The sequence below is a fragment of the Paramisgurnus dabryanus genome, chromosome 2, assembly GCF_030506205.2.
Source record: "Paramisgurnus dabryanus chromosome 2, PD_genome_1.1, whole genome shotgun sequence".
Lineage (NCBI taxonomy): Eukaryota > Metazoa > Chordata > Actinopteri > Cypriniformes > Cobitidae > Paramisgurnus > Paramisgurnus dabryanus.
In genome coordinates this window covers 26,390,810-26,415,790 of record NC_133338.1, presented here as the reverse complement: position 1 = coordinate 26,415,790, position 24,981 = coordinate 26,390,810, and the positions used below count along the sequence as shown (strand labels likewise).

The 24,981-nt window shown below is 39.5% G+C and overlaps 2 protein-coding genes across 16 annotated transcripts in view; one reads left to right on the top strand and one right to left on the bottom strand.

Annotated features, from left to right (window-relative positions):
* nucb2a (nucleobindin 2a) overlaps positions 1-24,981 on the top strand; it is a 572,456-nt gene that overhangs the window by 290,951 nt on the left and 256,524 nt on the right. The window lies entirely within an intron of this gene.
* Positions 1-24,981, bottom strand: part of sox6 (SRY-box transcription factor 6) — a 204,390-nt gene that overhangs the window by 98,582 nt on the left and 80,827 nt on the right. For all 15 annotated transcript variants that reach the window (XM_073812455.1, XM_073812435.1, XM_073812450.1 and 12 more), the window contains 3 exons: positions 23,764-23,853; positions 11,609-11,781; positions 10,255-10,323 (listed from right to left, as the gene is read on the bottom strand). In XM_073812455.1, coding sequence (XP_073668556.1) covers positions 10,255-10,323; positions 11,609-11,781; positions 23,764-23,853 — 332 coding nt within the window. The remainder of the gene's footprint in view (positions 1-10,254; positions 10,324-11,608; positions 11,782-23,763; positions 23,854-24,981) is intronic.

Here is a 24,981-nt window from a genome sequence, read left to right as displayed (position 1 = left end):
ACATGGTGATCAACAGATAAAAATGACAAGTTTTACCTCTTAACAAAAGTAAAAACCACCAACGATCAAGAATGCATGATTATATGGTGTCATGGCTTTGCAATAAAAATGGAAGTCAATGGGGCAAAAACAGTAAATGAGGTAGAAAAAAATAAAAACTGATGCTGCACAAAAACTAAAAATACATCAAAGCCAATGTTTTTATCAATCTTTGGCATGCCCAAGACTGTGAAAAAGATTTTTAAAAATCCAGTCCACAATCATCTTTTATATTCAAAATCGGTCAATTTGTGTGTGTTTTTTCCCCAAATCAGTGATACCACTAATGAACTTGTCAATTAAAGAGTTAAAATCATGGAAATTTTGTAAACATTTGGTAGTTTTGATCAGTGAGGTTGATTACCAGATTTATAGATACATTTTTTCAGGCATTTAATTTAGTGCCATTTTTTGTATACAAAAAAAAGGGTAGTAAATTGGAACTGCCAATATGTAACTTTGAAGTACTAATATGCACTTTTTGGGTACAAAGGGGTACCTTTTTGAAAGGGTACTGTTCCAGTGACAACTTTTGTACCTTTATTTCTGAGAGTGAACAGGGGTTAACAGATGCAAAAATGAAGTCAATGCTGCCTGCCTTCGGTCTCGAAAAATTATGACTAGGAAGTCAGACTCTTTTTAGATCTAAAGTTTTAAATAAAGGTACTGATATTGTTCCAATAAAGACACTGTTAGACATAGCTGTGGAAATCCCCATCGTCCCAGACAATCTTTGTTTATGTACTTATTATCAGAATCTATTTGATGTGGCAATGACTATTCTACTTTCATCTATCCATTAGCTTAATATCAAAAGCATCATGTCCCGACGATGGGGATGTAACTATTAGGCCCGTTTTTATGCGTCGTTAAGTTTTACGAAAGCTTTATTGTTCGAACCGCACACGACTTTATTTAACGTCAGCATTTCTCCTGCGTCGTGACAAGAAGTCACATTTCATAACTAATTAAATTGATCCCCCACAATCCCCCCGCCATCCAACCAAGCGCACTAAATGGAATTATTTGTATCCAAGTGTCAATATATTAAATCAAAGGGGGCTAATGAGTCAGGTCACCGCTTTCTTTTATCTCCGCTCTCCCGTGTTGGGCTCTTCATCAGCTAACGGTCGAGGCTAAATGGAGTATGAGCGCGTTTCAGGGTCCGTCGCTCTGGGCACAAGCCAAGAGGATTTGATGAGACCGTTACGGCTGGTAGAGGAGAAACTATAGCACACGGCACACCGTAAAGAGAAGGACATGAGCGCTCGGAAAGGCGCGCGTAGACGCGGATGTACTGTAAACACACACCCGCACACCCGCTCGCCCGCGCTCATTTCCTTCCTTATTACAATCTATTTGCCTGGCAGACAATGCTAATTGGCAACACATTCTTTTTTAGCATAGCTTGTTTTCAACGCTGCCTCTGCATAAATGAGACTTTAGCATGAGAGATCATAAGGGTGCTGGGAGACAACCAAACCATCTAACAAGAGGCAAATTAGTAGCATTATCTTTGTTCAATTAGACACCCCTATATTTATCTAAAACCCAAGCAGAATTATTCACCATTATACGGCGCCTGGTGCATTTGAGGGAGCTTAATGAAATATTGGATTTAATTGTTGTTCATTGAATTAAAAAGCCAAACCAAATGGCTCTGGGCTAAAGACAAAGCTATGGTAATTACTGGAGCTTCATGTGCAGTGTGTTAAATAAAGGCCATTGTAAGGAAATTATACAATACAGTAACTGGATTACAATTCCGAACCCTGGGGAAATAAATATTTTAACAGGACCTTAGTAAAAAATATGATTTTAAAAGAAATAAATTACATTAACACTAGCTCATGTGTTAGGTATAAACACATCTGAAACCAAAAGCGAGACTGTATCTCTTCTTTCTTCGATAAAAGACACACAGTAAGAGATCCACAAAGTGTTGTGTGTTTAATTACGAAGCTCTTCTTCGTCTATGTAGACAGACAGTGACTCTTTTTGTTCAACTTCCCCTGTGAATTCTGTCACCGCTCTGCAAAATAGTCAGAGGAGCGACCTGAGCACCATTATGCAACTTCTCAGAACAGGCTGCTATTATTTCTCCAATCCTCTCTGTGAGCTTTGAAATACCAAAGCGGCTCCTCAACCCGTGTGCATTCACATCACATCAATAACCTTGCAAAGATTACAAACCGAGCTTCTGAACTGACATCACGCTTACATTCAATAACTGCATCCAACCTTTTGCACTCATAAATATAGGATCATCTCACGAATAAACGAGTTTGACACCAGCAACAAAGATCGCGTGTTTGCGAGTCATGCGCGGAGAAGGACTGGCTCTGATTAACCCTTTAGCCCGGCCTCTTCTCCTACTGATAAACACGTCTACGAGGGCACGCTCGCAGTGGCCTGGGGAAATGGTACACATATGAGAGAGATCAGTCACAGAGAGACTCACAGACGTCTGTCTATCAGTCTACAGGAACAAAGGAATATCCCGAAGGCCCACTTTTCCACCTTCTGATTGGCTTCGGAGACTTTTAACAATACACACGCGAACACGCACATTGTGTCTGTCATCTGCACAGGTTGTCTTTAGTCTGTCTGGCTTTAGTGTGGCGGTGGTTTGCCGTGTATAATTAAAACGATTCTTTAATCTGGTGACTGTATGCAGCTATTATAAGTTAACCCTTAGAGGCTTCCCACTGCTCCCCCACACCATTTAAAACCACATGTGAGGAAACCTTTACTGCTTTGAAGTGAATGTTGACAAGAGTTTTTGTTTCAGCTGTAATGGTACCACTTCTCCTTCGACTACTGTGCTAAAATGCAGCTTCTTTACAGAAACACAAAATAAACGAATGAAAAGAATGCGTTAATGCAGTTGAAAAAAAAAAGATCGACTGTAACAGAATGTACGAATGTTAAAGGAATGTGTATACAAGAAATGTCTGTAAGAAGCGCCACATAACTGTAATGCAGAATTGCTTTTTGTTGAACTATTGAAGGCATAAAACATGCATAACCTATACTTCTGGCTTAACTACCCTTCTGAAAACTGACTGTGGTTTTATTACAGTAAAACTTTACGTTCTTAAAAAAATAAAGTGCTACAACAGCACAATGATTGCTTTTGAGAGATTTATTTAGACAAATTTTCTAAAAAAAAAAAATCTGACATTTTTATATTAAATTAATATAAATATTATAATATATAACTTATAAAGAAGCTTTTGTGAAAAATAAATTTTAAAGGTTCTTTATGGAACCATACAGCTTTAAATAAAGAGTTTGGTTCCAAAACGCAATAAACCCCATTAAAAAAAAAGTTACCGTCAAAGTTAGTATTGTATCAGGTCAGTATTATATATATATATATATATATATATTACTTAAAAGTACTTAAAAAGTTCTTAATTTTACATAAAATCCGATATCTGAATTGTTATTCTGTCATCTTTTCTCCTTTTTTTCCAAAACACGATAAACGCCGGTCCGCTTTCTCTGCAGAATGCCATAAATCCGCTCAACCAATCACTGCGCACCATTCCATGCATTGTAAACAATAATGGCGGTGCTTTGAATACACACAGAATCCAAGTTTTCCTCATCTACTTTGTACTTTGTGATCAACAAAAAAACAAACAAAAACAAAATAGTTGTTTTGATAGCATTGATAAACCTCTGGTGTTTTTTTGTGACGGGGAAGAAACGTAAGGCATCAAAATCGAATAATTTACGTGAGAGGCACTCGGGCGAAGGAAAAATCCTGGCTGTTGCTTGTTCTCACACGACAACGTCAAGCTTCTGTCATGCTAACACATTGACCCAAGGGGATCTTATGAAAAACTTTACATTATTTCAAGCAACAAATCAAGCAGGACCAAAACATTTTACAGCTGATCGCTGCCAAAAAAGTTCAGCGACGACATCCCAAGGATGAAGCAATGGCAGTGTTCTTAATATGACAAAGTAAATGTTTTGTTTAATGCCGTGTTTATTTTTTTTATCAGTGTATACCACTAGTCAACTAAATGAATATAACATGTCAAAGATGAATGCACATTTATAAATTGATTCAATAGATTTATAGTACAAAACTTGTCGTGGATTTATTGCATTTTGCGGAAAAAATTATTCGTTTTTATAATAAATCTTTGAAAATCAAATTATGGATTTGAATTTTTTATGTTTTTATAACCTAAAGATGCTATGTGAAAGTTTGTAACAGAAAATAGAGGTTTTCATCTTGTCACTTTCTTGGTATAGAAAACACATTTTTACCCAAATTAGTCAAAATGGAGTTATTGCGTTTTAGAACCAAACTCTTCAAATGACTCTTATTTTTTAGAGAGAGTAACCATGGTTGCTTGATGTATTAATTATTTAATAATTAAAATAAGTCAAGGTTAAACTATGGTTACTGTAGAAAACCATGGTTACTTTGATTTAACTATATGCTTTTCGTTATATTTGTGTTGTAAAATAATGGGCAATTTTTGTAAGGGTAATAATGCTTTGATCTAACAAATACTTAAATACTCAAATGAACAGATTTGACTTCATTTAAATATATACACAAATTTCCAAGAATCCCCGCAATCTGTGCAGATACAGTAAAGGAAAATGCACGCTGATGCTGTGCATCTCTAGGAATGAGAGAAGTGGCTGGTCGAGCGAGTGGGAAGTGGTGCTTGCCAGAAGAGGGTGAGAGGCGAAGAGCAAGCGATCTGTGTGATCCAGCCGGTGCTGGCAGGAGAAACAGGAGAGAGAGAGTGTGTGTGTGGTGGGGGGGTCGAGTGAGAGGAAGGTGGAGGGGGGACAGCGGAAGACAGCCACGTGGAGGTTTCTCTCAGTAGAGCAGCAAGAGGAAACGAAGTCCTGGGGTTAGATAAGTAGAACCAGGCCTCACAATGACAGAGTGTTTGAACCGGCGGTCTGCTTTAAAACACAGGAAGCGACGGTCGGCACAACAATGACCCTGCACTGACAAACAGCATCTCTGTCCGTTGACAAACAGAGCTCAGTGTGTCTATCTCTCTCTCTCTCCCTTTTTCTCAAGCGTGTGTTGGGAGAATGAGACCGGAGCTAATAAGCTCTTGTTTGCTTTGATATGAGCCAGTATATGAACGTCATAATGGAATTCTCACAGAGAAAGTGCTGTTTAATCTCAACGGGTATTTTTCCTCAAACACGTGTTGCCTTGCCTTGCTCTTCAGTATCTAAAGTTCAGGCTGACCTTTGAGGGAATCATTCTTCTCTTGATGCTTGTGTATGTGTGTGTATACAATAAGATGAGCCTGCCTCCACCTGTGTGTTCTCTTCCCTGCGTCACCTCAGATCACACCGTACCAGCCCCAGCGTGCAGGAATGCCTGGCAGCGAGCCAAAACTGTGCTAGAGATGCACGTCAACCCCAGCCTAGATCATCCCAAAGTCCAGCCTGGAATTTTATAGCTGCCATCACGAAATAGAGCTTAGAGGAAAACAATACGACCCAATGCACACAAACACATGTACGAACCTTTGAAGTTTCAACTGTGCACGGCGGCCATAATCTTAAGTATTAAGTGCGTGACAGAGGATAATGAACAGTTTCAATCTTACGTCACATATTCTATGTTGACGGGTCTACACGGCTCACTGGAATGCTTGATTCTGATTGGCCAGTCGCGATATTTACAGGCTTGTTATTACCTGATAACAACCACTCAAAACCAATAACACACCGTTACCAGGATGCAGAAAATCTTTTTGACATTACACAAAATTAAATATAAATGTGAAGAGTTTGGTTCCAAAACCAGATAACTCCGTTTTTACATTTTTTTCAAAACATATTTATTATTATGTTGTCATGTTTTTATTGTGTGTTATTGTGCTACTTAGCTGTTATTTTTGTTATGAAGGCTTAAATAAAAAACAACTGCAGATTGATTGATATTTATTGGAATGCACAATCAAAAAAACTAAATTTTGGAGAAAAAAACGCAGTTATCTGGTATTGGAACCAAACTCTTTATATGTCTTTGAATAACATTTATACCATGGGTCTGTTGCTGAATGCTTGATTCTGATTGGTTGAGAAATGTTTCATGGGAGTTGATTATTTTTCTGTTAACTGCACCCCTAAATTTTCAACCAGAGCGATGTTTGTGGTAACTGTGGTATAAGAGGAATAATTGACTCCGGTCCTTTGAATTATTCGAAAACGGCACTTCGCTTTGCATTACCACTTAGGTGTGCATTATTTTCTTATAATTCAACGGCCTGTTATCAATTATTCCTTACATATGATATTGTATTTACAAATTATCAAACCAAATAGTGTGTTCATGATATATGAACTTCTTGTCTCATCTTAAAACTGGAAGTAAACGGGTTTACATTTTATTCCTTAAAAATTAGCTAATAAAATATTTCAAATCAATATTTAATGTTCCTTACCTTACTTATGAGGTTAATAGCCATGTAATAAGCTGGATAATATAGAGGCAGTTAATTGTTATCGCGAAATAAGCCCCGTACACACCAAACGTGGGACATCGCGTTGCTCGCTCTAGATTACTCGCGGGATTGAATTTTTTCCCTCTAGTTGAATATTTTCAACTTGGGCGAGAACTCATTTGAGGTGAATAATGCATGCTTTCGCGGCAAACGCGCCGCCCGCGTCATTCGCATCGCCCCACGCAAGGACGCGTCTGATCGCGTCTTTGCATTGAATAAGTATGTAATCTACTCGCGCAAATCATTGAACTCGCATCTGGTGTGAACCCACAGTTACATATCAAATAATAGAATTTTATAAATCATAAAGTGATATTTTGTTAAAGCTACAGTATAAAAATTAATGTAAACATCACAATATGAGACACTATTGAGCTCTAATTTTATTTTATTCTTTCTAGAAGAAGCAACAGAAGTGAGTCTTCTTAAAGAAAGCATATAGGAAGTCCACTTCAGCTCAATATCCAAAAACACAGCTGAATTTACAGCAATGGGCAAATAAAACAGTAAGTAGAGCTGTCAAAGAGACTGGCTTTATGTAAACAGGTCAGCGGAACCCGGATCACTCCGCTTGATTAATACCGATTCCAAAGAGCTAAGAACAACACGGTTTTGCTTTTTGGCATTCCCGTCGAAGGCAGTGGCTTTTACATGGTCTTATTTGTACGGCTTTTCTTGTCTTACATAAGTAACACATTTTCTCCTGCAAATCAAGATTTACTTCGACATTTGTTTTTAATTGTTCCTAAGCCTTTCCTTCAATCTCCTTCTGATGGCGCTTTTAAGTTTGAGCTTGAATCGCAGAACAGTAATCCGGTCCACGGACGGAATTAGTTGCCATATGAAATTTCTCAACAAGAGGCTTTGGCTAAAGAAATAAAACAGAAATACCTTGAGCTTAAAGTTCTGATAAGCCTCCTAATGCTCTAATCTAAGCATCTGCTATCTTTAAAACAAGTGACATTGTAATTCCCAAAAAGACAAAAACTCAATCTCTTCTTGTCTCGGAGCTCTTTGTATAAAATGTGAAAGGATCCAGACACTGAAGTGCAATTTAAAAGGGTGCGTTTGATATGGGCAACGCAGTTTTAACTCTCTCTGAATTGGTTTTCCAATAGCGGCACAGTACTGAGTTACATCTGCACCCTATTCATTTCAGCTCAGTGACGTGATCAGTTACATCATCAATAAAGGTCTAAAACTTCCCAACCCGTGCGTGCCAAAACAGTAGCGCTTTGATGGGAAGGCCGTCTCTTTATACCTCGCGCACACGCTCTGCCCAAACAGCAGGGAAACCCAATCCTCGCATGCTGTTTTACCACTCAACTTTTACGTCTGCTACATGAAGGCTGAAGAGCTTGTTTGGAGTACTAATTAACTCAAAGCTGTTGTATATTAAGAGCCCTGGGCATTTTTGTAGAGTCGGCTCTAATGAAAACAAGAGAGCCGGTGAACTGCATTAGCGGCCTCCTCCTCTCGCTTTCCATCACATCTCGCTCTTGTTTTCCGACTTTCCCATCTTTACGGCCATCCGTGGCCTCTGGAGACGGAAGTTAAAATTGGTCACACAGGGAGGCAGTGGTAATGATAGGAGGAAACAAAGTCAGGGAAGATAAAAAGCACGATAAGATAGTGCAAGTCCAACTTTCTTGGCGTTTCTGTTTCTGTGTATAAACACGATTACGGTAACAGCCATTAACAGCAACAGATGGTGATGCTCTCTTTTGTTTTAATCGTGGACAGGCCTTTCGTTTAGGAAAGCAGATAAGGGATGCAGTGGTTGGGAAGCTACTGTAGGCTTTGATGAAGTAGTTAGTTGTGAGCTACTAACAAAAATGACAGCATTAAACTTAAAAAAACAGCTAGTTTTAAATATGTTTCACTATAAAACCTAAAAAGTTGTAAACAGACTTTGGGGCTAACAGCACTATTGATTGTGTTCAATCACAAACATCTTTCTTTATTAGGCTTTGCGGTTCCATAAAGAAGCTTTAAGATCCAGTTGCTTCTGACTAAATAAAGATAAAAAAGGTTTCTTTTCTAAATCTTGGACTAAAAGGTTCTTTGGGAAACCAAAAAAATTGATATTTTATGGCACTGTGCTGAAGAACCCACCTTTATTTTCAAATTAAAAAGTGCCAAGAGTGCCAAGAGATTACTTGGGAATATGTAAACCTTAAAGCCTCTTAAGATAATTCAACAGTTCTTATGAACTCTTTCTGCTACTGACTAAACACACCGTAAGCGCGTTGAAGCCGGGGTAAGGATGGCAGTAGTAGCACAGTGGCTCCTCAACTGCAACCCTTAACAGATTGGGCCTTTCTTATGAGACTTGAAAGAGGTTTTACTGTCGAGCTATAAATCTGTTATGCTTCAGGCTCGGCAAATAAGACAGTGGTTTGTTTTTACCTGACACATCTGAGGGGGAACGAAAGGCTGATGGTTAACCTCACAATGATAGGCATAGCGTTTCTCTACCCGTGAGAAGAAAACCATCGGGGATTGTTTTCCGAGGGCCTCAAGCACGAGGGCTTCGCAAGTCAAACTCAGAGGAAGATAAGAGACATGAATTAGAGAGTGAAAAGTGAAGACTGAGAGGTAAAGAACGAGTGTATAAAAGCAGATGAGAAATGTCAGCTGACATAATGGTGTATTGGGTGGGAATCCGAGAGAGAATGGAGGAGTGGGGAGAGTTGTACCTGTCTCCAAAAAAATAAAATATATAAAAGGAGGGAAGGAGAGTATCTCCTGGCACGAGCTGCTTGCCGTGCCCTTGGCTTTCATGTGTGTGTGCTGTGTAAAAACCTTGACCACTGCCACTGACCAGCTTGTGTATGTCTGTGTGTCAGGCTGGGTGGTCTACTAACCTTGCTTGATAGAGCACCACATACTACACACACCAACCACCCTCCCAAATACTTTATCTTTCTTTCTTTCTTGTTTTCTTGCTTATTTCTAAACAAAGGCAGACTCAATCTTCTACTGCATCTTTCCGGCCAGTTCCCCCAGCTTTCTGTCACATTATTTATGGCGCCCTTGTATATTTCTCTTTATTTTCCTGGATATGAATTCTCCTTCCTTCTCTATTTACACTTTTTCATTTCACATAATTGCTTGATGGGGGAAAAAGCGCAATCCACTTTGTGGCGAGAAATTGGATTTGGGTGACCACCGTGTGTACTTTGTAACTAATCCAATTAAATTATTTTTAGGCAAACTTTCAATGAGCTGATTCTTTAAACACACTTATAAACACAGACCTTCAAAAGATCGCTCAAGCTGACTTAAAGTAAGCAGCAAATATTTGTAAAAGGCACGGTTCATGTAATTTATGTGTCAACATGCTGCATTTACTGAATCCTCAGTCTGCATTTAAGCAAATTAACGCAAAGTGATTTTTTTCACCAATATCGGACAATGAGAACCAGGAATAACGGCAGCGCCTGCTGCCACGTCACCATGCCGGGACGGTGTAATTTTAAAGGCATTTATCACCAGCTTTCATGTCTCAAACCCTTTGGGCACTTCTCCACAATACTGCAAACAGGCAAAACTTGATGTCTTTCATTTCTGTTCCTTTTCTTCATTAATTAGGGAGTGATAATTATTCTTCCCATCTACGGCATCTTATCATTGGCCAATTATCCTGACTGGTGACAGTTGTAATAACAAAATAACGCAGAAAGAGAAGACGTCGGGCACTGACCTGGATCTGCTGCTGGAGAAGATTGATTTTGTGCTGTTGCTGCAGAAGTTGCTGCTGTTGTCTTGCGATCTGACAAAGCAAAAGCATTTGAGATATGTTACGAAATGTATCAAATGCACACATAGCTGTTGTGTGTGAGAGCCACGACTGGATTTATTATAACACGTATTTATACAGGCAGATAATATATGCAATCAGAGCTCGTGGGTAAGATCTCTCGTCCACCAATTGACCCTAATGACTGTAATCAGTGAACAGCTAATGTCAGAGCGAGTGTATTACGCACAGCTTCAGGCCTGGCTGGGTAATCGGCAGAAAGGTGAAAGACTGGCATGTTTATGCAACCTAGGAGTGGTTGGGTCTGCCCAAGGGTAGGCTCTCATCGTTCAATATATCCCTCCCTCCCACCCTCCATCTCTCTCTTCCAGCTCCTTCAAACTCCCCCGTTCCTCCTCCTCAGTGTGCCTGACAGTCTAGGTTTAAGTGTCATTTAATTTTCATTTTCAAATATAATTACAAAGTGTTCACTGTAAGATATCACCCGTCTGCAAATGTGTCAGGATTAATTTGTGCTGGCTTCTTCACTAGTGTCAACAGTTAATTACTGTGTCGTGTCTGGATGGCTAAATGACATCCTAACTTCAACCCCCCACCCCGCACGCGCCACCTCCCTCCCTTTTTCTCCCATCGTCTCCTTACATTTTGTTTGTCATTAATGAAACTGGATGCATTCTTGAACATTAGCAAAATAGTAAATTCCTGCGATAAGAGTTTATTAAAATCAACTAAGCATACAATGAAGATACGTTCCTCATAAAGTTGGACGGTGAATCGGCGGCAAATTCAGAAACATGCGCATCCGTTTCAGGTAAACGTAGACCGCATTAATATGCACCTATTCGTCTGCATAATAAACTGACAGCAATTACATGCTTTCGCCATAAAAACTGCGAAGATGTAGATGAATGTTTTGCGGAATTACCGGAGCTTATGAGCTGTGCTTATCTGCTGATGTGTTCAGTACGCCTCATTTCCTTGATCTACACATGCTTTTCATGCAAAGTTTGATCCAATTTCCACGCGCCCATATTTCATCAATTATATACAATAACCGTTACTCTGTGCGTCTATCTTTACAACATTTATCAAGTCGTAAACTAAATTAAAATATTAAATCTCTTAATAGCCTATTTAAAAGCAAATAAGAGCAATCTTGTTTTTAAGTATTTCGTCTGATGAACGAGACCATAAAGCTAGAACAGGTGATGCGGAGCTAACAAACTCTTCAGCAGACTTAAAAGAAACAACGCACACATTATGTGAGAGTTGGTTTGGGGTGGATGCACATTCTCACCTGCTCTTGCTGTTGGCGCGCCAGCTCCATTTGCTGACGCTGTTTCTCCATCTGTGAGGCGGCCAGTTTCTTCTGCTCATCGTGGGCAGCCAGGAGCTGCTCTCTTAGGCTGATGAGCTGCGTGATCATGGTGGAGAGTTGTCGTTCCTTCTCGGCGAGACTTTCGGGTGTACCTGTGACAACCAGACAACAACGACCGGTTGTAACTGTATGCATGTCAAACATTCCCAAACTCGTACGTGAGGAGCCGGCAGATCGAGGTCTGCTCTCAGGAGAGAAAGTCTCTGACCCTGAACACACTCACAGCAGTGAGAAGAATAAGGTTTACATCTAATGTTACATCAGCCAGATGTCCCTCACCTCTTTTAAAAATAGTCTCTATATCAAAGGTCAGTTTTCCTAGAGACAGAACAGCAAACAAAGCAAGTGGACCCTTGTTAATTGATCTACGCATCAGAAGATATAAAAAGCCCTCACAATTGCTCCCTAAAGACGCTACTGGGATCAGCAAGACAAATGCTGAGCATCCGAACTGCTCCAGTACTCCGGTCTTAGTCAAGAGAATTCCTTAAGAGGGGAAACTCTAGCTGCTTCAAAGCTGAGAATGGTATCATCCAAACAGCCTCGGTCTGGCAACGGAAAGGCTTCATTAAAAGTGCGAAGGTCGCGAGCCTCGCTCTCTCTCACTACACTTCTAGTGATCACAGCTTCTGGGAGAAGATGGCGAGGAATGGAATTGTTCCCATTAAATAAGAGGAGCTGTCACAAGATGAGTGGAGGTGGCAGATTAGTGACAGACAATACAGTGTAAGTGTGTGTGTGTGTGTGTGTGGCACTTGTATGTTCTCTGTGACTGGAGGCGCTGCCTTGTAATGACTGCTCTCAATTCTCATTAAGGGAGGAGCCAACGCAAACACCTCGGAGTTGACGTGCCTCTCGCAAACAGGGTCGATGTCACCTCTGCATCCTTTCATTATCTCCCTCACACACACGGGCACATCAAACACGGCATCACCACTGAACACAGGATCACTAGAGACAATAAAGGAGTCCTCCCATATAGGACAAATCGCAAATGAGATCTCAATTCAGTTATGGCCAAATATGGTCCTTTTTTAATGCGTACGCAAGGGTCGGTGTACATTGCGTGTGATGCAATTTCCGTCATCAGAAGAGTGCGCGCATCACCTGATTTTTGAAACCCCATGTCCATTGTACGGTTAGGTCACGCATGCACCTACAGGAGAATGTAGTACTTTATATAGCCCAGGAGATGCATTGTCGCAATGTGCCTATGTCGAACGTCTGTGTATGACTCAAATAAAATATACTTTGCAAGGCTGTGCATTCGACAGTACGCATACGTTTACCATATTTTCCAGACTATAAGTCGCACTTTTTTCATAGTTTGGCGGATCCTGGAACTTACAGTCAGGTGCGACTTATACATCAAAATTATTTCATATGAACAAAGAGAAAACATTACTGTCTACAGCTGCGAGTGTCCGCTTTATGCTGCTCCTGTATTTATGTAATTCAATGGATTCAGTGATGTAGAATGACATCGGGACCTTTTGAACTTAATTTGGCTTGTCGTGTTAATTTAGCCTATTCAGCCTCCCAGGTATGTTCTGTATGCTATTGTGTATCATATAAATAACTGATAATGTTACGTTAACATACGGACACCTATTCAGCCTGCTGTTCTGTGCTATTGTTTAGTTGAATAACTTGCCTTTCCAGATTAAATGTATGTTCTTCGGCTTGGATTTTGTGAAATCATTTTCTAAATAAACGCGAAGTATAGTCCAGGGCGACTTATATATGTTTTGTCCTCCTCTTCAAAATGCATTTTTAACTGATGCAACTTATACTCCTGAGCGAATTATACTCCTATAGCTTTACAAGTCATGTTGTGCTCAAATAACAAACTCTCTGGGCAAAATATTACACTACTGACATTTTTCATCAAATCTTTCAAGAACAAATTAGCTGAGATTTTCTTAGGATTTTCTTTATTTCCTTAAATATTCTGAGCTATTAAAGTTCAACCTGCGAGTATTAAAAAACGAAATTGCTGCTGAGCTCATAAACGCTCTTAAAAGGTGTTCATACAGTATGTGTGTGTGTGACCTCCCATGAGACTAAACCGTACCTTTAGCTAATCAATGCTAAGTGATCCTTTCGCGGTATCCATAATTGTTCCCGAGAAGCTATCTCGCTCTCTTTTACTCTCGTTTCTTTTCGTGAGTAACCCCCTGCTTTGTTAAAAGACTTAGAGAGCCCGACTGTATGCTTCAGTTGGCCCGAGGCCAGCTCAGTGTTAAATTCTTTCCTGGGTGTCTTCCTGTGTTCCTCTGGCCACATCTGTCTTGAGTTTCTGCGAGGGGCTCCCTGGGGCCCGCTCTAGTTCAACTATTTTAATTTGACTAAACACCTGATTTATTTTATCTCTCCGATGAGGAAAGTCGTTTGTCTTAATAGGGCCTGTCAACCTCCAGCCCCCATTCAAAGCAATTTACTAGTCAGGCCTGTGCCGCTGCGGCTGCAGTGAAGGAAAGAGGCTGCGATTCTCCATTTATCCTCACTCAAAAAAGGCACCTAAAAAGCACCATTCACTGCTAGCGCATGTGGTTTCCCTGCCCCTGAATTGACTTTTTATTCACTTGTTGTGAATGGTTTATCTGTAAAATTGATACATTTGCTACCGATTTTATTAACCTTTGGCTCGAGCCATGAAGGGACGTATTTAGCAGTTGCTGCTGTTGGGAATGACATCTGCCCTCTACAAGCTAAGAGAGAGAGAGAGAGAGAGAGAGAGAGAGAGAGAGAGAGATTTAGGAGTTGGGGCGCAGAGCATCTCTCAATGGATGGAGGAAGAGCCACTCCACAAACTCATAAGGACTGCTGGATGTCAAATACCATAACTTCCCCTCACCCACCCACTTCTACTCTTCTTCCACCCCTCAAAACTACCCTTCCATCCTCCAACGTTCCCCCTAAGTGAATCTTGGGGATGGACTCGTATCCTACTGAGGGGCAAACATCTGGATTCAATTCTGCCCACTCAAGAATCCTCCTGACAACCCTCAACCACACATTTCAATCACACAATTCACTACACTTTATTCTGCAATACATTCACTCTTACAGTAAGAATTTTAAGGGGATCTATATTAAAATTATCATTTCTATGTGCATAAACCATCCAATGTCGTTCTTACACCCATTAGAAACCACCTATCATGTTACAAACCATAATGTGTGTATATATCTGTGTTAAAATGTGTCCAGTGGTTGCTAACAGAGTGTACACATGTATTACAGTAGCTATGTTTTAAGCTAAGGGGCCACAGGCTTTGAAGGGCCCAGCACAGGGTCTGTGTGTGGGGAGTGCTGGTCTCCACAAACACCAACAGCATACTAACAGAGGCTCCATTGTTTCGACTCCGGCTCGATTGTCCAGAACTCACCCCTACCCCCCACTCCACCCCGCTTCAAAAATGTCTTCCCCTTTTCTCGCACTTCTGTTTCCCCTCCCTACATTTGTGCTCTGCTCTGGGCCTTTCTTGTTGTTTTATCGTCTGTATCTTTCCAGTATGAAAGTATATACACTAGAATATATTAAATCACTGCAATATTGCTTATCCTGTTGAATGGTGCATAGTTTATTCTGTGACACTCTGTGTAGATTTTGATAGCCATGTTTAGAGAATCCTGTTCTTCTTGTGTTGAATTATAGATGAGTTTTAAAAGCAGAAAAAAAATGTTTTATTGGCAGGGGAGCGTATAGGGGCAGGCTTGGTTCAAATGTGTCTGTAGAAAGCTGACAAAGAAAATAAGTACTGCATTGCTCTTAACAGCAGTGAGTCTGGCTAGTTTTGTTAAGGTGTCTCATTGCATTGTCATTCCTCCAGGATACGGTCTGGCCAGGAGATTCCTCATCTTTAGCTAAATAATGATTGTAGGTTAGGTTTGTCTAATTCATCAAGGCTGAGGACATTCCAGGACCTCTGGCTGATAATATATGTGAGGAATAAGAGACAAGGAATATGAGAGTTGTTATAGTTTTGAACTTCACATTCAATTTCCATTATATTTTCAATTTGCTTTAAATTTTGTGTTAGCTTTTTACTCTCTTTTGCTCTGTTACTATCTTAGTTTTGGTTTAGCATTTTCTAGTTTTAGTTTCGTAAAGTGTTTTCAATATTCAGGTTTAATATTTCAGAACTCCAAAAGTTAACACTGTATGTGTACTGATATATTTTAAATGCATTTTTAAAATCCTGTGTTTTTTAATATATACACCACACTGTAGAAAAATCATATCAACATCAAGTTTTTGTTTTACAAACTAAGTTAAATAATTGTAACTTATTTATAGGTTCATGTCAACTATATTTCAGTCAAAAACTTAAAATAGTAGGTTCAATTGACTTGCATTAACAATTAAATTAAAGTTGCACATAGCTCTGTGACATTTTTTTAAGTGTTGCATTTTCAAGTTTAAATAAATAAATATATATATATATATATATATTTATTTTTTATTTTTTTATTTCAATAAACTTGAAAATGCAACACTTAAATATAATATATATTTATATAAATATATAAATATATATATATATATATATATATATATATATATATATATATATATATATATATACAGTATATATATATATATATATATATATATATATATTTGTGGTCACTTTAATTTTGCTTTAGATTTAGTTTTAAGGTCATCTAATTGTATTGTAGGTTTTTCTGTAACATTTGTATTTTTATTTCAGGTAAATTATAAAAAGATATTAGATATTTATTAACAATTACAATGATGTCATCTGTACTAGGCTGAGACAGGACGTATGACTGAAACAGTTATAGCATTTACCGTCCTTTTCCATCAGTGTCACAAAACAGATTGGATGACATTTCCCACAATGCCAAACTAGAATACCGGAGAGAAACAACTGTGACTGCAGTGAATGAGCGAGAGAGGGAGCTGTCAAAAAGAGGGGCCAGCAGATAAAAGACACTTTGTAAGGGTGCGATTTGTTCTGTCCAACAGCTATTCTGCCACCCCATGCCAACCCCCCTTCCCCTCTAATCAAGCGGTCCCTAATTTGAGTTCCAAGTCCAGCACCAAGGGAAGAGAGGGCAGCTTGTTACTTTGAAGAGTCCCAAGTGAATAAAAGAGAGAGAAAAAAACTAGACACACACACACTAGGAAGAAAGAGGAGAAAAAAGAAAAGGGGGCGAGAAAGGGAAAAACTCTCTATTCTCTTCCCTTGGTTCCTTAGGACAGCTGAACCATTTTGATTAAATTTGAATGACTTTTCCCCCCTAATGTCCGAATACTGGAATTTCTTTGTCTCAGCATCAGTCGCCTTTTGTGGATGCTCCCATATGCTGCAAACCCATCCTAAGTAAATTAAGATGGCTTTAAAAGCGGCAATTGTGCCCAAGCTGTGTCCGGATACAGGCTACACATATCTGACGTGCTTGACATGGCTGGCAGCTCGGGGGCTGTGGAAAGGTATATTCCCACATCCACAACATATAAGAGCCACTAATGATTTTCAGACCAGCCACACGTAAGGATTTATAGGGTCCATCTGGACTCCGAGGGGGTTTTAGCGTAATGTATAAAGTCTGATTTGGTGATGGTGTCAATGTCAACACCAAATAAAAAAGTTAAAATTTATAAAGGTAATTGATTGTGTTTTGTTATCGGCCTCAAAGGTGATCATAGTTTAATGACTAATAATAACATTTCCTAATGCACACTCTCAGAAATAAAGGTACAAAACTGTACCTTTTCTGTCACTGGGGCTGTACCCTTTCAAAAAGTACAGCTTTGCACCTAAGGATTTCATTTTAGTACGTCAGAAGTACATTCTGGGACCAAAGAGAGCTTATTAGTATCTCAAAAATACATATTAGTACCTCAAAGGTACATATTGGAACCAAATGTTTACATATCTGTACCTAATGGTCCATACAATTACCTTTTTAAAGAGTGCTGACCCACTGACAGCTAGGGTACATATTTTGACTTTTTTCTAACCATGAAGGTCCTTAAGGTATGGTAATCTACCCAAAATTGTATTCTGTTTTGTAGTCCTGTAAAAGTATCAAATGGAAACTTAGAGTACAGCCCCAGTGACAGAAAAGGTACAGTTTTGTTCCTTTATTTCTGACAGTGCACCTTGTTGCACCTAAGGGCAAACCCCCAAAGGTAAAAAATAATAACAATAAAACAAAAACATTCATAAATAATTTTTGTTACATTTAATTATATACATAATAAATGTGTATTAAAACACAGATAAGTTTTGTTGAATGGCAAGCAACGTTTCCAGTTATATGGCATTAATAAAATAGTTTCCCTTGCTCCTAAATTGAGACGGTATGACCAACAGCTGTTTTACCTGGCCTGCTGCCCCATGCAATGATCGAAACCCTGCCGATCCTGCCAATAAAACTTCATTAACTAGCATGCACTAGGACCTGCTAGCACATGTAAGCATATGGCGGCTCAAATCATCATCTTAAAAAACCTTTCAATGCCGCATTAAAATTTAACATAATGCAAATTTACAGCTCTTATTCGGGCTATAAAAAGGCAGAACGTCTTGTCCTCAATTTGCACGGGTGCCAAACCAGATACAGTAGTGTGAGCATTTAAATGTGATTAACTGTGCATGTTAGCGTGTAGAGAGTACCGCAGTATTAGAATGCAAAGCATATATTTTACTGATTGTTTGAGTAAACGCTTCAATAAACTGCAAAAAATACATATGCAACCAATAATCTACTAATAAAACTTCCCTCTAGTGTTTTATGCCATTATTTTATTTAAATTCCTGCCGTTTTTTCAGCAAATTTAATATAAACAAAATCCATGTTGGCCTATGTACTGTATGGCTATACTGTGTGTCTATGCATATGTGTGTGTGAAAACAGCATATAAAGTCTGCAAGTAGATATCTATTAACACACACACACAGACACACAGTACTAAATCTTACTACACACACTTATCAATAAGGATTTTTCTCCTCGAATCTTGAAAACACTTGATTGACACCAAAAGTCAACAGAGTGGCTCTTAAACAGAGACACACTTCATGATCTTGACGTTCATGGGGCACTTTAATGTCGACTAATAATCTAATGACGACAGCAGCGATGCTCACGAGTATAATTAAGATAATGCAAGAGCCCCGCTCTTCTCCCAGCATCCTCAACATCGCACAAACCTCTTCATTACAGAGTCCTATTCAGATAACAGTTCAACCTGACCATATAACACACACACACACACACACACACACAGACTGGTGTGGAGCTGCTGGTGTACATTTCAGTGTTTCTCCTATCAAATTTTATCTCCGCCAAGGTCACTGCTGCGAATGTAGTCGTCCTTGAATGCACACTTTTAAAATGTCTCATTCATCCCTCACTTAGATACCTTGACCTCTCCCTGTTTTATTTTTATTATTACTATTATCATTAGAGAGAACAAAAAGCCCTGATTGGAGTCAACGACTAAACCTGGCAACCATTCAAGGCCTAACTTGTTTTTGAAACTCTGAATAAATACTTGTACTTGTGTATTCACCTAAATCTGTGTAAAGAAATTTCATTAGTAGCCCCCCCAGAAGCCCAGTGCCAGGGTTGGAGAGGAGACTACGGAGACCCCACTCACACACTCACCAAAAGCGCTTCGGGCACGCCTGGTCCTCCCGGATCTTAAACGGCATTACACGGCCGTGAGCAGAACATTAGCTTTGTAACGCACCCTTTGATAAACATCAGCTCTCCAGACGCCGCCGCATGTTTGCCAGTGGCATGCATCACGCAAGGATGTTTCAAATTTGTGAATAATTGTGTTATTGGCTTTCACCACCTTACCAAAGACACCGTCGGCCTGGACTACAGCATGTAACAGTGTAGGACATTCTTAATAAATGAAAATATTTGCCTTGCAAGAACGCATGCCCTGTGGTTTGGTGTCCTAGAGAAGTGATTTTCCTCTGGTCTGAACAGTCTGTGTATGCGCGTGTTTGCTGGGTCTCAGCGGCTCTCTTCCCCTTAACACACTCCTGTTCACAAGCACTTTCAATAACACCATGTGAGGAGAGGCAGCAAACAAGGTGTGCCTTTCTCCAGCCAAACGCCACAAGCTAAATTCCTCAATTCATTAGGAGAGAAACGGAGCACAGCTCTCCGTGCATTCATCTTGCAAATGTGGCCCAAAGAATAATAATTTACAGTGGCTCATATTTCACTTGGGTACATAAGGGCAAACAGTTTGACTATTGAGGCGTTAGAGAGAGAAAAATGCAGAGCGTGCCATCGGAGGATGGGGGGGAGATGGAGGAATATTTCAGACGGTGTGATGGGTAAAGAAAGCTTCCTCGCTCGCTCGTGAACAATGACTTAGAGGAGTTTCTTACAGTATGCATGGTGGGATTGATCAATAAGCAGAAATGTGTAATAGTTTGCATAATTTTGATTATTCATAGAATTTGATTTTATGTAATTTAAATAAATTACAAAATATATTTAAATTTTTACTTGTGAATGAAGATTTTATTATATATCATTGCGAAACTGAATTAATTCAGCAAATTTTTTTATTTCAAATTTAATTTCATCCATTCAAAGCACTAAATCACTTATGAAAAAAGCATCTGCTAAATTAATCAAATGTGCATGCATTACTGTAAGTGTCAAAATCCATATTTAAGCATATATTTTATTGAAATTGTCTATTAATAGCAATGTAAAAATATGTATTTATACAGTACCATATTTTTGAGATGCAACGCAACTGCTAAAAAGCTTTTTTTATGCAATTGAGGAATAATAAAATGTAACAAATGTTCATGTTTATTGCAGTGTCACATCATATATCTATACTATATAGTATGTGCGCTCAGCTTTTATTGAGGCCATTAAGAGTAAAGCTGGAGTTAAATTGAATAATCATGTTTTCAAGTAAATCCAGCTGCTGGAACAATCGGCGTTCTGTACCCTCTCAGCCTCCACAAGCGTCTCAACCAGGTACGCGTCACATCAAAATCATCCTGCTCTATTAAACAGCTTCTACTTATCTATAGGCCACAGGACTTTCTCTCCACAACCATGTAGACGGCATTCAGAAATCGATTTGGAAAAGAGTAAGAGCCCTCTTTCTCCATACAGTAATCCAGCGTGAGTCACCTTTTCATGCTGTCGTACAATGCTGAGATTTGTCATTTTTTATCTTTTTAATATTCTGTCTGCACGAGTACAGTGTGCGATTCACCAGAATATTGATTAAATAATTTTCAGCATTTTGAATGAAGGTGTCAGTGTTAAAATTCTTGCAAAATTAAACGTAGCTAAAACGAGTCAAAGCTGCTCGTACACCCAAAAATTGCCTGACGTCAAACGCCTTAATTGCACCAGCGGCACTTCTTTGGGCTAAATTTGGAAATGAAATCTCTCTGGCATATACGTATCTGATGTGTTACTCTGTATTGGTTCATATTTCCCTCTCTCAATTGAGCAGGCACTGCTGTGGCTTGGACCTTCTCCAGACATCCGGCTTCTCCTGCTTTGTGGTTTTGTTTTGCAGATTTCATCTCTCTCTTCTGTGTTTTTCCTGATTGACAGCTGAGCTCAGGTATGAAAACAAACACACCGTTCTGGCGGCGACGGGTGGAAAGCGATCCACAGCTAAATCCCCTTTACCCCCTGTACCCGCTACTGCTGCCCCCTTGCTCAGCCTCCGTACGCTTTAATAGATTTAAAGAAAACATTTAAGGATTCTCCACCGGTTCAGCACATTTCTGAAAACAGTATGGAAGTGTATACAGTTTCATTCCTGCAGCTACACCTGAAACACGAGAAACACAAGTAAGGAATTATGGGGGACTAACTGAAATTGTTACACGTGGATAGACCTTGGACAACTGTTTGATGATTTTGTTTACCTGTTTTGTGCAAAAGTAGATAATGTTGTGGCAGGCAGGTCTGAACGTGCTAAAGCAAGTCTCGGTGTTCTTCAAGTTTCTGCTCTTTTTTCTCTCTGCAATATTGTTCTTTGTGCCCTTAAGCGTTCAGTTACTTTCTTCAGCTACTAAACGTTTTGTTCGTACCACGGCACGGTGTTTTAACAGGTTCACGAGGTGAAAAATATGTAAAGGTTTTAAAGAGCAGCTGCCGATATTTTAAGCATCCGTATGTCAGCGGAGCCAGCATATATACACTTTAGAAGCAAGAAAAAACTTCGCTTTATTCCAGCAAGCAGTTTGGCGGGGCAAGCAATTCTTACCCAAATTATTTATCGTACAAAGATCAAAGGCGGGTTTTTATGGTATGCGAACAATGGCACTATGGAAGAACTGTGGCTAGAATGCACAATGCCATCGTTTTTCACACGAGAGCAGAAACAGCAAGGCCAAACAGGCAATGGCTTCCTTTTCATCCTCATGCCATCTTTTATCTTGCGCTCTCCTCCATTAATTTCAACCTAGCGACACGTGTGGCCTTTGTATTGATTTTTTTTAACCCGACTATTAACGCGCCCTCCGATTTATCGTAACACTTTAGATCTTAATCATAAGTTGCGCGTGTTTTCTCTTTTTCAGCTTGGTGCCTTTGTTTGTGTATTAATTAAGCAGACCTTGTGTGTCTCCAACCCTGAGCTTCCTTTTTAATTGCCCGTATTTACATCGGGCCGACTTCAAACGCCGAGAGAGACATTTTGTAAGGGGGAGCACAAAGGAGGCCTTTGAAATGTCTACAGTCATATGAAATGGCAGGCTAATTAGAAACCTTAGGCTGCCGGTATGATATGAAAAGTAATTCTGTCTGTTTCTCTACAGTCGCCCGCAGCCGCGCTGGAAATCTCGACGGAGGCCACCGGTGGGGTATTATCAACGCCTTCTACCTGTTTAAACCATTTAAACGTGACCTCACCCAACGCCATTTATTCAACAGGAAAAATACCGTGTAATTTAAAAAGATCTCTTTTCAAAAGGTTAAATCGTTCCTCGCCATTTTCTCAACCGCACTTTGATCTACGGTGGCACATAACGGAAGCAGGTACAATGAATCTGGTTTACCAAGATGTGATTTACATTTGGGGGTTCATTAAGGTTATTGCCGATGAATGCACTTATTAGAATGTATGACTGTTTTTTTCTGTTCTGCCTTTCTCACCCTCAACCCCTCCTCTTTCAGCACAGAGAGAGAGAGAGAGAGTAAGAGAGTAATCTAATAATTAAAACCAAGGACAAATGTTATTCATAATTCTAAATAGCACAGGGATGGAAAGGGGAGCCATTAAGCAAGGGAACAAAAAACAATAACACAATAACGCTCTCCAATGTTATTACCCTCGCAATCTAAATCCCACTATAACTGCCTCCGTAATGTCTTCTCTCTCTTAAAACTGTCGTGACACGCTGATGCTATAACATTTGATATTCTGAGTGTTATGACACCTGTACCTCTCCAACAGAAACGACTGTTATCGAAACACGTGGCTGCTCGGCGCCTAAGGTGCATGCGGAGTGACGAGCGGGCAGAGCTCGCATAAGGTTTGGGTGAAAATGAGTGATAATCAAGAAGAAAAAGTGCACCAGAAAAATAAAAGAGAGATAGAGATAGAGAGACATAGAGAGGGAGGAAAGAATGAAGCCAGCAGCAATGGTGTGTTATCAGAGGTCTGCTGCAGTACCGTCTCCTGCTACATAAACACTTCTCTGTAACAGCCTGTGCTAAGACCTGCTCGTGCAAAACAACGAGAAAGTACGTCGGTAAAAAACAGAACCTGTAACACATGCGGGTCGCTTATCTTTTATATGTATCTCACCTGCAGGAATAAATCTGCATATCCTGACTAATTTCTATTCTGCAAGCTAAAAACAAACTATAGCCCCCATAATGCATTTCAAACCCACATAACAGTCGTGCTAAGAAAAAAGAGGTTAAAGTTACAACACTCAAGAGAGGAATTTGGACAGGAAAGATAAGAGTGAAAAGGATTGTATTGTGATACTTTTCTGCCATATTCTGGAGCTAGCATTTATAATCATCTTTGATATGAATGCAGACACATTTGTCCCTATTCTAGTTCGAATTCTTACCTTTAATTTCTCCAAACAGTTCGCCCGTGTTAAGTCGATCCATCTTCTCTTTCCAGTCTTTAGAAAGGAGTTTCTCCATGCAGGAGGATTCTGAAAACACACCATGAACATCTCGAATCAATTCAAATGAATCTTTAAAGGAAGGAAATATTTATTTTATTTAACTGTCAACAAAAAACAATAAAATAGTTTGTGGCGTGTAAAAAAAGCGTAAAAGGTATGAATAAAACACAACTACTACTCTTGAAGTGCAAACACAGATTGAGTGCAATGACTGAAACGCAGACGCTCATAATGAAGGAGAATTCAGACAGCATGTCTGTACCGAAATACAACATAGCTTTGACTATGACCCTTAAACCTTGCGAAAAAAAACATCATAAAACCCGAAGAAAAAACGAAAGAAAGGAAACGGGGAAAAAAGCTTTGCTTTAAAAATGTGCGTTCAGCAAAATAAAAGAATTCCTTTTACTCTTAGTGTAAAATGAATCTTACACCGGCTTTCAAAAGATGCCTGCGTGATAATTGTTAAATGTGTGTTCTGACGGATAGACCGTGGTAATAACAAGAAATTGTATAGAGATCAGCAGCTGAAGTGTACTAAAGTAGAAAAGTGTCACGCCAGTTCACAAAGAGGTCAGACATGTTTTTTTATAGCTTTAATTTATAAAAGAAAAACACCGGGCCCATAACTGAAATAAATGCTTTAGGTAAACTACATTGTGTAAAAGTGTCAAGGTGAATTTGTTTTTACGTCAAGCCAAAAAAGTAATTGAGAGTGTGAAAAGGCATTAATTGTTTAATTTATATATATATTAAAAGGACAGGTACTGTACGTTGTTCGTTCTGAAACAGACATGTACACATGGTGAACAAAACACATGTATATTATGTTGATAATGTAAGATGGGGCCCCTGGTCCTCTGAAGGTCAACCAAAGAGACTGAAAGAGTGATAAGAATGAGGTGATGCACAAAGACATTAAAGGGGAAGACGGTCCTGCTTGACTGGCCCCGCACAGCCGGCATTGATGAAAACAATTAACATTTGTCTGGCAGACAATGAATCAGGAGGAGGAATGGTTGGAATCCACAGAGCTGCGGCCCCAGGGCCGATGATAAAGAACACACTGCTCACCAGTAAGAGCCTAAAACTTGCAGCCTGGGTCAGCCTGTTCCCATCACACAAGTGAACCCAAAAACAGACAGACACCCACAC